Raw genomic sequence first — 17,474 nt, forward strand, 5'->3', positions numbered from 1 at the left:
TTTTAAGTTGTGAATTGAAATGGATTCAAGTTACACGGTGATGAACAAATTTTGTTCGGGCATACAGTGCTGACAAGATCATTATTGTTCGACAAAACAATTCTGAACAAAATACATTTTTTCGGCTACACAGTGGTGAACAAATTCAAAATCATCACTCGAATCTGCTAATCTCCTATCGAGATTCTTGAATTTAGGGCATTTAGATAAAAGCTTTAATCTGGTTCTCCTGGCTTGTCTCCAAAAACCCAGATGTAGAAACTGTGATTCTCACATAAATCAATGAGAAACTCGAAGCTCCGATCTACGAAGAAGTGAAAGACATGGTTTACACACACGCGTCGCTGAGCAAGACCATGAGACTCTACCCACCCATCCCCATTGACGGAAAACAAGCTTTAAAGAACGACGTGTTGCCAGATGGAACAGTAGTGAAGAAGGGTATGAGAGTGAATTACGATCCTTACGTAATGGGGAGGTCGGAGGAACTATACTGGACCAAAGCTCCAAACTCTGAAGATTGAGTGAGTCAGAGAAAAAGAGGGATGAAAAATTAGGTGGGTGTACATTTCATTGTGAAAATATTATGAATATGGGTAGATTTGGTAATAAGTAGGGTGTCCAAAAAAATATTATTAAAATTTAGGGTTTAGGGTTGGGGTCCAAAAAAATGAGAGGTCCAAAGAATTTTGATAGGTGCTAATAGCAGCACTCTTAAATTATAGTATGATGTTTCCCCCCCCTAAATAAAGGATAAATTACACTTATCTTTTTAAATTTGAAAAATATATATATATAATTACTCTCACACTTTAATATAATTACACGAGTATCTGTTGAAAATTTAATTTATATAGTAATTTGGTCATTTTAAATTAGTAATTCGTTAGTCGTAATGAAGATAAAAATAAAAAATGAATCAATTTGACTTGCATATTATTTGGTTTAAAAAATAGATTTAGAAAGTGAGTTGATGGCCTCTTTTGAAAAGACAAAAAAAAGTCAATTTATTAGCTTCAACTTTTTATTTTTTTTGGCACGTTTTTCATAATAAGTCAATATACAAAAAAAAAAAAAAAAAAAAAATCACTTCCAAATGTATATTTATCTTTGTTTGTTTCAGTGTTTATCTACTGTCTACATTAGTTTTAGCCAATTTAAACCCTGAGGTCTTGAGGTATAAATCTTAAGGTTTCAGGTTTCACTTTTCCCAGGGCCAACCATTCGAGCGACAACACGTATGGTTGATAAGACGAACCTTCCAAACCTAAGTAAACCATACCATATGCATTCGAATCCCTACTTGTGTGCGAATCTATAACTTTACTGCTACATGTTTAAGTGGCTATGTTGTGTAACATCACCTAATTTTGACCTTTGGAGCCTCATCTTCTTAGGGTCTAGTCCTAGAGATCACCCTTCTATTGTTAGGCTAGTTTCTTATTAAAGTGAAATCAATATAATTAACCCAGGGGTGAGTGGCAACCTGGTAAGGGCCTGGGGTTTAAGCCCCTAGGTCCTGGGTTCAACTCCCCTCTGGGCCAATCTCCTAGGCATAGCACAGTTGGTTAGAAGGTTGACCTCAAGGATGCCTTATCAGCTACTTGGTGTGGGTTTAATTCTCCCAATCTGTGCAAGTCCTAACTTAAGCGGACCTTGCCTTGGGAGGTCGAGACAAGCTTCCAGGTTATAGTCTCTTACTTGGAACGGACAAGCTTCCAGGTTATAGTCTCTTACACCATCTGTGCAAGTCCTGACTTAAGCGGACCTTGCCTTGGGAGGTCGAGACAAGCTTCCAGGTTATAGTCTCTTACTTGGAACGGACAAGCTTCCAGGTTATAGTCTCTTACTTGGAACGGACAACAGGATACCCTGGTGATCTCCTCAATTGACTTAAGCGGACCTTGCCTTGGGAGGTCGAGACAAGTTTCCGGGTTATAGTCTCTTACTTGGAACGGACAAGCTTCCAGGTTATAGTCTCTTACTTGGAACGGACAACAGGATACCCTGGTGATCTCCTCAAGGGGCGCTGCCTTGGACCTGCGGGAGAGTGGGAGGATTTTCCTGTAACAAAAAAAATAAAAAATAAAAAATAAAAAAAAAATCAGTATAATTATATTAAAAGTGTAATGTTACTAATATTTTTTTCAAACATTAGAAGGGATAAGTATAATTTATCGAAAATTATATTACATCAAAATTCTCTTAATTACTAGAGAATTTTATTTTACTTTCATTCAATACATCTATGCATGCAATTTGACTCCCTTAGTTACAAAAATACATCACTTCTACATCAAAATAATATGATGTTCATTTATAATTGAAGAGGTCTTAATACAATTAATCTAAGTTTAAAATACTTGAAATTTTAGACACGATTTAATAATCAAAAGTGCGTTAAAAAGTCACGTTATTCAAGCATTTTTGGCGTGTTAAGATTATAATGTCAATGTTATTCAAATTTCGTTAAAAATTCTTAGTGAAACAAATAATAAAATTTTATATTTAGTGAATCTAATTTTTTTTTTTTATTCTTAAGAGGCTTATATGTTTTAGTAATAATGTGAGATTTTCATAAGAAAGTAGGGAAACTAAATTCCTATTTAATTTGAAAATGTAATTTTTGTCAATATAAATAATCAAGAATTGTTTTACCCAGCACGTTTCAAATGCTAGAATTATAAAACTCAAAATTATATTTTCATTTTCTATCAAAATTATTGTCATTCAAGTATTACGTTTTAAGTTGTAACCACTTATAGTTATGCAGCACCATTTTATAGTATGAAGTTTCAAATTGAAACATAGATAGGAGTTAATAGCGTTTGTGATTTTCCCTCAATTAACATCTAATATGTAACCTTAGGGATGTATATGTTTATCAACAATGCTATAGAGCTCTAAAAGTAGAGCTCTAAAAAGAGCTCTACTGAGCTGGCAGTCCCAAAAAAAAAAAAAAAAAAAAAATTTCAAACTAAAGCATCACATCAAACTGGACCCCACACACTTCCATGTCATTAGTGCATGGTTTAGAGCTCATTTCCTAGAGCTCTCAAGCATTTTTCTATGTTTATTGAGGAGTACCCTATTTCAAACTACTTTATTATTTTTTTTTAAAGTATGTCTCTAGTGATGCAATAAACTGGTTGCAAGACCTTGATGAAAGGAGAAATTATTAGTGGTCTTGGAGTATTTATTCATACAATTCGTGTTTACACAAATATTTAGTCGTCTATGGAAGCAAAAAGATGGTAGAACCGCGGAGTAAATTATAAGGAGTCACCCCTAGAAGTTGGAACAAAGTCAAAGACACGTGTAGGGGAGAAATTCTATTTTTACATATCAACTTATCTCAGTCAAGACATTTAATAAAATTTTATTTTAATGACAATTATACTCTAAAATAAAACAAAAATGATTTTTTCCCCGAAATCCCCCTCCCCGAACAGCCCGAAAGAGAGAAAGAGAGAAAGAGAAGAGGGAATGGAGAGAGAGAGAGAGGGCCCCTCCTTCGCCTCCGCCTCCCCCTCCGTCGCCGCCGATCGATGGCAAATCGACCAGCCGATCGTCGCAGCAGCTCCGATCGTCACAGCAGCTCCGATCGTCACAGCCCCGCCTCCGCCTCCAGCCCGATTTTGTTGGCCCCCTCCCCTCCAGTTCTTCTTCTTTTTATCCTCCTTCTTCTTCTGATTTTCTTCTTCTTCTGAAAAAAAAAAAAAAAAAATTCAAAAACGACGTTGTTTTTTGAATTCGGGAAATTCGGGGGGCTCAAATTCGAGCTACCAATCACTTCTCAAAATAAAATGACCATAATAAATATCAAAACTTTATCCAACCCATCCCATCTCATCTCTTCTCTCCTCTCTCTTTCTACCATCAACAACAAACTTTCTACTTCTCTTATGTTTTGCTCTCCTTCTTCTCCTCCGTTACCAGCGTCCTTCCTGTCCTTCATTTCCAGGGTCTCTCTCTCTCGGCATCTTTCTCTGGTGAGTCTATCCCTCTCCGACATCATCCTCCTACTTTATCTCTCTAAAATCTATTGATTAACATGAGGAGTTTTGCTTCAAAACTTCCAAAGCAGCACCAAAAATGTACCATTGAAAGGTATCAATTGAAATTATGAACCAACTTACAAATAGATTTACATGATTTCAAGACAAATCCACATCAAATCCAATAGAGAAAAAGTGTGAGAAACACATTTCAAACAAAATCCACGAGACAAAACAAACATTTCACAACAATCCAAGTGACAAAAAAAAAAAAAAAAGGTTCCAAGCAAAGAACACCAAAAAGAAATAGATTTGGCAGTGAGAAGCCCGAAGGGTGCCGGCGGTGGGGTGGTCAAAATCCACTGGGTCTTGTGGTTCTTCTCTCTAGAGGTTGTGTGGGTGTGTGTTTGGGTGAAAAGTGTGTGTGTGCAATATTTGAGTTAAGGATTATAATTGAAATATGTGGTGTGTGGAATGAGATAAAGAATATCTAATCAAATTCATAAGTGTGTGTACTGAGATAAGTAGGTGTATAAAAATAGAATTTCCCCATTTAAAGCTCTATCTATTGTCAAATTTTAAAAATAAGAATAAATAAATAAACATATCTCCGTCCTTTTGTTTAGCAAATAAAAAAAAAAATCTTTATAAATGTTATTACCACCATTACCACTATCACCATTATAGCAATGGCCATCATCCCCGTCATTACCACTACCACTATTTTCATCATCATTATCATTATTGTCATAAGTATTATTATCATTTCACTATCATTACCACAATTGCAATTATTACTATCACGATCACTCCAACCCACACCATAACTACCATCATTACACCTAGAGATGAAATTAGGAGACGATTTTAGGGGCCATGACCCATTTATTTTTGTGAAAAATTATATTTATCATACAACTTCTCAAAATATATATCTTATTTTATAAATTAAATAATTTCTCAATATAAAAAATATATATCATTATTCTCTTATCTTGCATTCTCTTTTTATTTTGTATCAAAAATATTTCTTCATCTTATTAGAGATTGTTTATATGGTGTTTGAATTTTTTTTTTGTTTCTATATATATATATATAGTATTGTACATACATATGAGTTTATGTATATAATAAAAAAATATTATTTATCTTTTGACCCTTCTAATAATAAAGGAAAATTAGCCGTAGCTCGAAAATCTTGGCTCGAAATTGGCTCGAATGTTGTTTTGGGCGTTTTTGGGTGGTCTGAAACAGAGGAGACAGAGGGAGAGAAGAGAGGAAGAAGAGAGGGGAAGAGAAAGAGAAGGGGAAGAGGGAATGGAGAGAAGAGAGGGCCCTTCCGCTTCTGCCGTCGGCAGAGCCCCTCCGCTTCGTCGCAGCACCAGCGATCGTCTTAGCACCACCGCCGTCGCCTCCGGTCCCGCTGAGCCCCTCCCCTTCGTCGCAGCACCACTGCCGTCGGCCGAGCCCCTCCCCTTCCTCCTCCTCCTCCTCCTCCCTTCTCTTCTCCTCTTGTGATTATGCCCCCTCCTGTCCTCTTCCTCCTCCTTCTCCTTCCTTCTCTTCTCCTTCTCTGCTTCTGAAATTGGATTCGAGCCAATTTCGAACTCGACAATTCGAACTACGTAGCAGTTCCGAATAATAAAATCCTAATTCTATTTTTTATTACACCATCACTGCCATCCCCTTTTATCTTCGCTACATTATACCTTTATCATCATTACAACCATTATTCCTCTAGTTCTACCATCATTGTCATTGATACCATTGCCGCAACCGGTATCACTGCTTCTACGGTCAGCTTAACATCACAATATAAAAATTAGAACATTTAATTTTAAATTTAATTTTGTATCTAATAAACAACTTATTAACGTAAAAAAAAAAAAAAAAAAAAAAACTTTTTTTCACTTAAAAGTTTTCAGCATCCGCCTTTCAATATGTAATTTTCAAACCTTAATCTAAGTCTACCGGAACAATTTGTATCATAGGTTTAGTTTGGAATTGACTTTTTGAACTAAATTAGTTACAAAAAGATAAAATAGGCTAAAAAATTAATAAGATAAATTATAAACACACCCTCTGAGGTTTACTTAAATTACAAATTACCCATATAGTTCCAGAAATTACATTATGCTCTTAAGGTTTCTAATTTCATAACAAATAGATTCTTTTATTAATAAATCATTAAATTAATTAATAATTTTTAATAATGTTAAAATTTTATTTTAATTAATAATTCAGATAATTTTATTATTATATAAGTGAACAGTTAGAAATTTTACTTTTTCAATTAATTATGTTAAATAAAAAATTCTGATAATGAGGTATTTGTAATTTTTCAAATCACAAGGGGCAATTCGTATTTTAAGTAAATCTCAAAAAATATACTTATAATTTATCTTAAGATAAAATATCATATTCAAACCATAATCATTTTATTTTTTTTTATAAAAAAAATAAAATAAAAAAATCCATCCAAACAAACTTTTCAACCGGTTTTAAAATAGTTAAAAAGTGAACTAAAAAAAAGGCAGTTGCCAAACAGTAGCATAATCTTTTTCCAACTGATCCACAGAAGAAGATAACGAGCAAGGATCCTCCCTTTTTCTTCCTTACTTTACTTTCTCCTTGTAATAGTCAAGGTTTATTTTAAAAGAATTTAATGGTGAAAATCATTTTAAAAAAATTATTTTTTAATTTTTAATTTTTTTAATAAAATGATTTAAGCTATTAAATTATTTTAAGATGAAACTTAACCATTAAAAGAGGAGAGTGAAGTAGGGAAGACAATGAGAAAATTCGAAGATAACATATAGGTACAATATTTCCCAACTAACCTAACCCACTAACAAAATCAAAACCCCCTCAAGATACAAATTCCAGATTACAAAAATCAAACCAAGCTAGCAGAGTCAGGCAAGCCTTGCCGGATATCACCTTCACCGCCGTCCGCCGCCGCTGCCGGTGGCCGTGGTGGTTTCGACCTCCTCGTGCCAATAAAAGCCCGACAAACCGGACAATCAGAGTGCGAACAGAGCCACATATCAATACAAGCAGAGTGAAACAAGTGCTTACATACGTTCACTTCTCTCACAACCTCCCCATCCATAAACGCCGACAAACACACAGGACACTCGCCGCCGTGCGGCGCCGCCTTGTATGTCACGCTGGAAACTAGGTGGTCCGTGTTATTGGCAATTGGGTTGTGGGTTCTTGGATTTTCGGCGAGTTCGCCGGAGATCCGGCCAAGCCTGGTGACAGGGTTTGGAGGGCACTTGATGGCAAAGAAGGCGGCATACATGAGAAAGATTACGGCGACGAGGATGAGGATGGAGAGGAAAGGGAAGGAAGGTGAGGCGTGGTTGGAGATGGAAGAGTGGGTCGCCGGAGGGAAGGAGATGGGTGCGGTGAGAAGCGGCGGTGGAGGGGTGTGCATGGTGGAGATAAGGTGGTGGTGGTAATTGTTGCAGTTTTTTTTTCTTTGTTTTGTTTTTTGGGAAGTAGCTAGCTACTAGCCGGCTTAGAAATGTCGAATTCTTGATCAAATAATGGAGCAGTGCTGTCTCGATCTTGTTTGGCTTTTAATAAGAATGATTATATTGCTTGAGTTAGGTTTGGTTGAATGACTTAAATAAGTGTATTTTTTATTTTTTTATAAACAAATATATAAAAAAATAGAAAGATAGTATGGTGAAAAAAAATAAAAAAATAAATTATTTTGTATACGTAAAACTTGACCTTAGTTGACAAATTTTAAAGTACCATCAGACTGCTACCCATAAGGGCAATCGCATCAGCATAAACAAAGTAATAAAAAATTAAAATATATTTAATAAATCACAAAATTATTCTTTCATTAGTCTTAATAATTTTTTTCTAAATTAACATTTTATTAAATTTGTTATAGTACCTCAACAATTTTGTTGAGGCACTGTTCATTCGTTATATGATTTTTTATTATATTTTCTGCAGTAAAATTGGGCCAAAATCTTTAAGTCAGTCGTCCACTCAGATGTCCCGTGAGTGCCTATAGCAAAAGAAGGAAAAATACAAAAATTAGACTAATCGATAGACTGGCAGGTGCACCGGCGGGTCAACCAGCCGGTCGATCGGTCAATGCCATTTTTTATTTTTATTTTTTTGCATTTTTTAGGGATTGTTTAGGTGGTACCTCATCAATTCAATAAAAAAAGAAAGAATAAAAAATACAATAACAAAATAATATTTTAATAAGATTGAGTTATGATAGAGATTGATGCAGTGAGTGACTAGCTAAAATAGCAAAATAGGTTTTCCAACTTTAATTTGACTAAAAATTTAAAAAGTCTGATGCCGATGCTCTAAATGGGTTAAATTAGGCCCATTTTGGAATTTGAATTAAAAGCAGAAAAAGCTGATTTTTATTTTTTATTTTCAGGTTACATCACATTTTTATTTTTTTACATATTTTTAAAAAAAAAATTAAAAAAATCAAAAAATTAATTTTCAACTTACTTCCTAAAATAAATCTTACTCTCACATCTTGGATTTGGGGTGCCTAATGTGCCCTTAGCACAACAGACACTACTGTATTGTCTTGTGAGTTTATTTTGGGATCCATTTTGATGATTCAAATCGTTCATATTTTAAAGTAAATCGAGTATAATATATTTATAAAAAATTAAATTAATCGGATATCATTAACCTTTTTATCCATTCACATTTATATCTACAAAAATAAATGGCATTATGATTTAAAATATTAAAATGAATACAAATGTGCATGGAGAAAGGGTTAAAAATATCCAATTAACTTGATTTTTGGTAAGTATAATTTACTCAATATACTCTAAAATATAAACGATTCGGATCATCAAAACGAATCTCAAAATGAGCCCATAAAGCAGCACATCAAGCATGCCAAATCCCTTTTTCTTTTCATTTGAGTTGTGGACTAATGGAAAAGTCAAAATATATATGTATGGGTTTTAAAAAAATTGGTTATTTTAGTAAACTATTTTAATTTTAGGCAAATTTCACTTTACCTCCTATGTTTTGAGCGCATTACTCCCACATAGTATGTAGACCAAAACGCACACTAACTTTTGTTACCAGTGTCGGACAATCTTCACTGTATTTAAATAGATTAAATTCTTTTGTGTACAAAACAACAACAAAAATAAAAGAAATAGATAAAAGGAGAGAATTTGTTTGATTACACAAATCAAACTCAAACTCAAAATAAATAAATAAAACCACAGATTTTATTTTGTTACAAAAACAAAATTAAAATCTGATTAAATAAACAAATAAAAAACAGAATAAAATTAAACAACTTAGTTGGTTAATTTATTTGAATAACTTTTCTGATCAAGTCCAGTGTTTAACACTGTGTCTTTAAGACAGATTCGTCCTCTCCACGGTGCTTTCAGAATTCGGACGTCTATCTCCCAGGATGAAATGATCTACCACAAACAATAGCAGCACTACTAATTGTTTGCCTTACGAACACACTAAGTGTTTACACTCTTTCTTTCGGAAATAAAATGCAGCAAGATGAAGAATATAAATAGCAGAAGTGAAATATGAAATTTCTGAATGGAAAACATCAAATGAGGGTGGTCCTATTTATAGATGTGAAGGTGGCTCTTGGTTTTGAATTGAACAGGTATGTGGCTCTTGGTTTTGAATTGAACAGGTATGATACATGTTGATTTTGAATTTCAAATAGATTTCAACAATTCAAACAGATAGCAATTACGGGAAGGGCCCTGTTTGGGTGTGCACTAATTCCAAAACAGTTTATTTCTGTTTGAAAACGGGAAGGGCCCTGTTTGGATGAACAAAAAATCCAAATCAATTTAATTTGAATTCTGGATTTTATTTTAATAAAAAATAAAATAAAATTCAAATGTTTTTGGCCCAAAAAGATTAGAACCACACACCCGCGCCCAAGCCCAGCCCGCCCGACCGGACGGCGGCGGCGGCGACGTGCACGCGCGTGTGGTGATTTTTGGGTCCAATGGATCTAGCCCATTTTGCCCATAACCTTTCCCTCTAAAACACTTGGGTACCCCTTGGGGCACACCCCAAGTATCTCACCCTAAGCCTTATAAACCCTTTCAAAACTTCCCACCAAATCAATGTGGGACAAGCCAATTTACCACCTTAAGGAATTTCCACCAAAACTCCATTTTCATGGAGCACACTTTGGCTTCAATTTCCCATTCACTCGGTAATGGTTTTGAGCAACCAAATATACCACGTGAATCACAACGCGGCATAGAACGCGTTACCACTTTGACCCGAGTAAATCGGCACTCGGGGCCCACCTAAAAAATAGACCGAACTTAGGAAAAAATTCTGGTTTTATCCAGAATTTTATAACCATTTCCAACAATTCCCCACATGAATGGAATTTGATGACAACGGAAATGCAACAATATGCAGACTTTAACGAAAGAGTATAAGTCGAAAATATCTTGCATCAGGATAGGTAGTTTTCGGCTTTGAACCTTCCCTAGTGATAACCTATCGGACTTACTGGCTAACCAATGGACGCGATGCCTTGAATTGTTCAGCCGTTTGTGTAAGCCAAGACAATAGATTTCACACAAAATATCTTCTAACACATCGTGGTTCTCACTGTTGTGTTCATTTTGGCCTTGAACGCGCCTGGTTTTCATAAGTGTTTCTAGAGAATTTAGCCTTTTCATTCTCATAGAACCGGCCCCAGTTCAACACTCATATAGGTGATTCTTATTGTGAGTATCTCCTTATACTCATCCTGATTTTATGCCTTAATCAAGATATAAGTAATCATTAAAAGCAAAGCTTATCCTTATACCCCTGCATACAACATATGTTGCAGATATTACTCTCACCATAGGAATGGGTAGGAATTTTAATCCCTTGGTGATTTCTGGCGAGCCATACATAACTTAGTTGTCCCTTTGAACTTAGTTCTTGGGATCTCCAGTCATATAAGTAGGGTTACCATTATGACGACTCTTATGTAATAGGCTTTAATCCCATCCCCTTTGATGAACTATACACTAGTTCTTTTGTCAAACCTTTTGTTAACGGATCCGCAATATTCTCTTTAGATTTTATATAATCTATTGAGATTATTCCGCTTGACAACAATTGCCTTACGGTATTATGTCGACGATGAATATGTCGTGACTTACCATTATACATATGATTCTGTGCCCTGCCTATTGCAGATTGACTATCACAATGAATGCAAATAGCTGGCACAGGTTTTGGCCACATTGGAATGTCTTCTAAAAAGTGACGAAGCCATTCTGCTTCTTCACCTGCTTTGTCTAAAGCAATGAACTCGGATTCCATTGTGGATCGTGCGATGCAAGTTTGTTTCGTGGACTTCCAAGAAACAGCAGCGCCTCCTAGAGTAAAGACATATCCACTAGTGGATTTTGAATCTTTAGTATCCGATATCCAATTGGCATCACAATAACCTTCGAGTACTGCTGGATATCGAGTAAAGTTCAAACCATGATCACGAGTAAATCTTAGATATCTAAGAACTCGAATGATCACTTTCCAATGGTCTTCTCCAGGGTTACTAGTGTACCTACTCAATTTACTGATAGCATAAGCTATATCAGGACGAGTACAATTCATTAGGTACATTAGGCTTCCAATGATTTGGGAGTATTTTAACTGAGACACTGCATCACCTTTATTTTTTGATAAATAAAGACTAATGTCTACAGGTGTTCTAGCTAAATTCAAATCATCCGTGATAAATTTATCAAGAATTTTCTCAATATAATGAGATTGAGATAATGCATATCCGTCAGATGTTTTAGTAATTTTCATTCCTAATATAACATCTGCGACCCCCATATCTTTCATATCAAATCTTTTGTTAAGCATCTGCTTAGTTGATTTGATCATGTTTTGACTGCTTCCAATGATAAGCATGTCATCCACATAAAGACAAACTATGACATATCCTTGGTCAGTGTTTTTAACATAGACGCATTTGTCACATTCGTTTATCTTAAACCCATTAGTAAGCATTGCATGATCAAATTTTTCATGCCATTGCTTAGGTGCTTGTTTTAATCCATAAAGGGATTTTACAAGTCGACAAACTTTCTTTTCTTGCCCTGATACTACAAACCCTTCGGGTTGTTCCATATAGATCTCTTCATTTAGATCACCGTTTAAGAAAGCTGTCTTAACATCCATTTGATGTATTTCTAAATTAAACAACGCTGCTATAGAAATAAGCATGCGAATGGATCTTATTCTTGTCACAGGGGAATATGTGTCAAAATAGTCCAGACCTTCCTTTTGTCTGTAACCTTTAACAACAAGTCTTGCTTTATACTTGTCAATTGAACCATCTGCTTTCATTTTTCTCTTGAATATCCATTTATATCCAAGAGGTTTAGAACCTGGTGGAAGATCCACCAATTCCCAAGTATGATTTTGCATAATGGATTCAATTTCATTATTAACAGCCTCTTTCCACAAAGGTGCTTCAGGACCTGTCATTGCTGCCTTAAAGTTTTGAGGTTCATTTTCTAACAAGTATGTCAGAAAATCTGGACCAAAGGATTTTGATGTTCTTGCTCTCTTACTTCGCCTAGGTTCATCATTAGTTAAATCCTGTTGGTCGAGACTATTACTAGTCTCTTGTGTTTGATTGTCATTAGTCTCTTGACTTTGTGTACAATCATAAGTTCTTTTCTGTGAACTTAATTCCTGTCCTTTCTTGTAAGGAAAGACATGTTCAAAAAACACAGCATTCCTTGACTCTATAATAGTGTTCACGTTTATATCAGGTATATCTAATTTATAAGTCAGAAACCGATATGCACTACTATTCTGAGCATAACCAATAAACACACAGTCTATTGTTTTTGGTCCAATCTTAGTCTTTTTAGGAACAGGAACTTCAACTTTTGCCAAACACCCCCACACTTTTAAATATTTGTAGGAAGGCGATCGACCTTTCCACAATTCATAAGGAGTGCTGTTGGTTTTCTTGTGGGGTATTCTATTAAGAACATAATTAGCAGACAATATTGCTTCCCCCCACAAGTTCTGTGGTAAGCCTGAACTTAGTAACATGGCATTCATCATTTCTTTTAAGGTTCTATTCTTCCTTTCAGCAATTCCATTTTGCTGTGGAGAATAAGGGGCTGTAGTTTGATGAATAATGCCATGTTGTGCACAAAATTCATTTAATGGTGCATCATATTCACCACCCCTATCACTTCTAACCATTTTAATGGTTTTACCAAGTTGATTTTCAACTTCTGTTTTGTAGAGTTTAAACATTTCTAAGGCTTCATCTTTACTTCTAAGTAAATAAACATAACAATATCTTGTGCAATCATCGATAAATGTTATGAAATACTTTTTGCCACCTCTAGTTTGAATAAATTTTAAATCACATACATCAGTGTGAATTAATTCTAGAGGTTCGGTTTTTCTTTCAACCGATTTAAATGGAGCCTTAGTTAGTTTCGCTTCTACACAAATTTCACATTTATGATTAGGATTAATTTCAAACTTTGGTATATGATCTAAACCAATTAATCTACGCAAAGCATCAAAATTCACATGTCCTAATGTACCATGCCATAAATTTGACTCAAGAATATAAACAAAAGATGTGTTATTCTTATTCATAGCAACTTTCGGTACAACTGTCATTACATTCAACTTAAAGAGACCATCACTCATGTATCCCTTACCAACATACATACCACTCTTTGTTAATACAAATTTATCAGACTCAAATACAAGCCTAAAACCATTTTTACTTAACAAAGACCCAGAAACTAAATTCTTCCGGATGTCAGGTACATGCAGTACGTTGTTGAGGGTCAGTTCTTTCCCTGATGTCATCTTCAAGATTACTTTCCCTTGTCCAGCCACAGTAGAAGTAGACGAATTTCCCATGAAAAGTTGTTCGCCATTTGCAGCCTCATTGTAGGTAGTGAACATCTTCTTATCCGCACATATGTGACGAGTTGCTCCAGTGTCAACCCACCACTCTTTGGGATTTCCCACCAAGTTAGCCTCAGACACCACAGCAGAAAGGTTGATGTCATTCACTCCGTCAGAAATGTAATCCAATTCTGTTACATTGGCCTGATTGGTGGTCTTCTTACTTGTACTTCCATGATTCTTCTTAGGGCGGCGGCAGTCAGAAGCTCGATGTCCAGTTTTGCCACAGTTATAGCATTTTCCTTTGAACTTCTTGCTACTATCGCCTTGTTTAGGACCATCTCCAGTAAACTTCCTCTTTTTGTTATGTGGTTTATGAACTTGTTCAACCACATTAGCCTTGGACTCAATAGGATTTTTCCCATTCCTCTTTTCAGCCTTTCGGTTATCTTCTTCAATTCTTAATCTTACAATCAATTCATCCATAGTAATCTCTTTGCGTTTATGTTTTAAATAATTTTTGAAATCTTTCCAAGCCGGTGGTAACTTTTCCACTAAAGCAGCGACTTGGAATGACTCGCTAAGAGACATACCTTCTGAATGAATATCATGCAAAATTATTTGAAAACTTTGAACTTGAGATATTACCGTTTGGGAGTCTACCATAACAAAGTCCAGAAATTTACCGACGACAAATTTCTTCGTGCCGGCATCTTCTGTCTTGTATTTCTTCTCCAAAGAATCCCACAATTCTTTTGCTGTTTTCAGAGGACTGTATACATTATACAGCATATTGTCAAGGCCATTTAGGATGTAGTCTCTGCACAGGAAATCTGAATGTTTCCAAGCATCTACAGCGGCAACAACTTGTCGATCACTTTCACCCTCTTTAAGTGCTGGAGCCTCTTCATGGAGAAACTGGGCCAAATTAAGAGTTGTAAGATAGAACAGCATCTTCTGCTGCCATCTCTTAAACTCGGTACCATTAAATTTTTCCGGTTTTTCTCCATGATTGATTGGTACATGAACATGGTTCTGGATAGGGACCGATGTAGGTGTAATAATAGGAGTACCACTGCCAGATGCAGTTTCAGTTGTAGTAGCCATAATCTCTGATTACAAAAATCAGAAAATATTAAAACACAAATTAATTTTCTAGTTACTAAAACCAGAAAATAATTATAACAACATAATAATTTTATTTTCCTTGTTACTCAAACTAGAAAAATAAAATATAACAAGAATTTTCTATAATACCAAATAATATTCTGAATTGTTAATGACACCAGTATCGTACTACTAGTTGTTGTCAAAGAAAAGAGACAGTATATTACTACTATCTGTCAAATAGCATAAATCACTATTTGTTTTTCCAAACCAGAATATTAATTTGAAAACACAGAAAATTAAATACAATGAAGATACCCAAAAAGGAATCTGTCTTAAGATTGTCGGACAATCTTCACTGTATTTAAATAGATTAAATTCTGTTGTGTACAAAACAACAACAAAAATAAAAGAAATAGATAAAAGGAGAGAATTTGTTTGATTACACAAATCAAACTCAAAATAAAAATAAATAAATAAAACCACAGATTTTATTTTGTTACAAAAACAAAATTAAAATCTGATTAAATAAACAAATAAAAAACAGAATAAAATTAAACAACTTAGTTGGTTAATTTATTTGAATAACTTTTCTGATCAAGTCCAGTGTTTAACACTGTGTCCTTAAGACAGATTCGTCCTCTCCACGGTGCTTTTAGAATTCGGACGTCTATCTCCCAAGATGAAATGATCTACCACAAACAATAGCAGCACTACTAATTGTTTGCCTTACGAACACACTAAGTGTTTACACTCTTTCTTTCGGAAATAAAATGCAGCAAGATGAAGAATATAAATAGCAGAAGTGAAATACGAAATTTCTGAATGGAAAACATCAAATGAGGGTGGTCCTATTTATAGATGTGAAGGTGGCTCTTGGTTTTGAATTGAACAGGTATGTGGCTCTTGGTTTTGAATTGAACAGGTATGATACCTGTTGGTTTTGAATTTCAAACAGATTTCAACAATTCAAACAGATAGCAATTACGGGAAGGGCCCTGTTTGGGTGTGCACTAATTCCAAAACAGTTTATTTCTGTTTGAAAACGGCCCTGTTTGGATGAACAAAAAATCCAAATCAATTTAATTTGAATTCTGGATTTTATTTTAATAAAAAATAAAATAAAATGTGTGGTGATTTTTTAGTCCAATGGGTCTAGCCCATTTTGCCCATAACCTCTCCCTCTAAAACACTTGGGTACCCCTTGGCACACACCCCAAGTATCTCACCCTAAGCCTTATAAACCCTTTCAAAACTTCCCACCAAATCAATGTGGGACAAGCCAATTTACCACCTTAAGGAATTTCCACCAAAACTCCATTTTCATGGAGCACACTTTGGCTTTAATTTCCCATTCACTCGGTAATGGTTTTGAGCAACCAAATATACCACGTGAATCACAACGCGGCATAGAACGCGTTACCACTTTGACCCGAGTAAATCGACACTCGGGGCCCACCTAAAAAATAGACCGAACTTAAGAAAAAATTCTGATTTTATTCAGAATTTTATAACCATTTCCAACAACCAGAACATATAAATTGACTATTATACTCTCTTCTTCTTACTCTTCTCCATAATGGTAGAGAGAGAGAGAATGGAAACACCGTTTGCAATGACTTTCTCCATTTCAGCTCAAATATGAAGATCACAAATCTCAATTCAGACCCTTCTCTGCTTCACTCCCAATCTCCACCACTCTCTTCTTGTTTGCCCTCTTTTCAACCCCACATGAATCCAAAGATCTTAGCCTCTCCAGAGATCAAATTGTCTCTTCTCTCACCCAAATAAGTCCCATAAACTTACACAACTCTATCTCTTAAAGCTGATTTTATTTTTATTTTTATTTTTTCAGTTTTAATTGATACCCATTTGATTGAATTGCTTGTTTGTGCTTGAATTTTAGGTGGAGAAGACCATTGATCAAGTTCAGGAAGTGGGTTCAAGTTTTTCCGATGTGGCACAGCATGTTTTTCGAGGTGCACACCATGTGTTTGAACAAATACATTAAGGCATTCACCGACATGCACACCATGTGTTTGAATTTGGGCTCGTTCCGTTGTGGTAAAAGGCTACTAACAGGAGAGATTAAAGAAATGGAGAGAGATGTGTTTTATGTATATATGTGTGTGTACACATGATCAAGAAAAATGGATTTCAGAAAAATAGGTTTGAATTTATATATGTGAACTGAGTTTGTATATGATCAGAAAAATGGGTTTGGATTTATATAAATATACAAACATATATATATATATATACTAATGGTAAATCCGTGCTATGCACGAGACTGATTTATAGTATATAAATTTTTTAATAATGCATCAAGTTCTAAATTCTGTCATAAAATTATAATCATAATGAATAAAGATTATCTTCTCAAATTTCATAAGTAAAGACAATAATTTAAAAAGAAGATATGCACAAAATGTTATTATAATTCAACTGATCTAT

General features: G+C 34.9%; 1 protein-coding gene and 1 long non-coding RNA gene across 2 annotated transcripts; one reads left to right on the top strand and one right to left on the bottom strand.

The window, feature by feature from the left end:
- Positions 1–6,894: 6,894 nt before the first annotated feature.
- On the bottom strand, positions 6,895–7,437 carry LOC114264063 (RING-H2 finger protein ATL79). The gene has a single exon (XM_028204672.1). The coding sequence runs from the start codon at positions 7,435–7,437 to the stop codon at positions 6,895–6,897; it is 543 nt and encodes a 180-aa protein (XP_028060473.1).
- A 9,149-nt stretch (positions 7,438–16,586) lies between these two features.
- On the top strand, positions 16,587–17,249 carry LOC114264050 (uncharacterized). The gene is made up of 2 exons (XR_003629809.2): positions 16,587–16,789; positions 16,927–17,249. It is a non-coding gene; the product is annotated as an uncharacterized LOC114264050 (long non-coding RNA).
- The last annotated feature ends 225 nt before the right edge of the window (positions 17,250–17,474 follow it).

This window comes from Camellia sinensis, chromosome 10 (genome assembly GCF_055761805.1).
Source record: "Camellia sinensis isolate YWXY chromosome 10, ASM5576180v1, whole genome shotgun sequence".
Lineage (NCBI taxonomy): Eukaryota > Viridiplantae > Streptophyta > Magnoliopsida > Ericales > Theaceae > Camellia > Camellia sinensis.

What these genes read in the sequence shown, in the direction of transcription:
- LOC114264063 (XM_028204672.1), bottom strand. Translation starts at nt 7,437, where the DNA reads ATGCACACCCCTCCACCGCCGCTTCTCACCGCACCCATCTCCTTCCCT.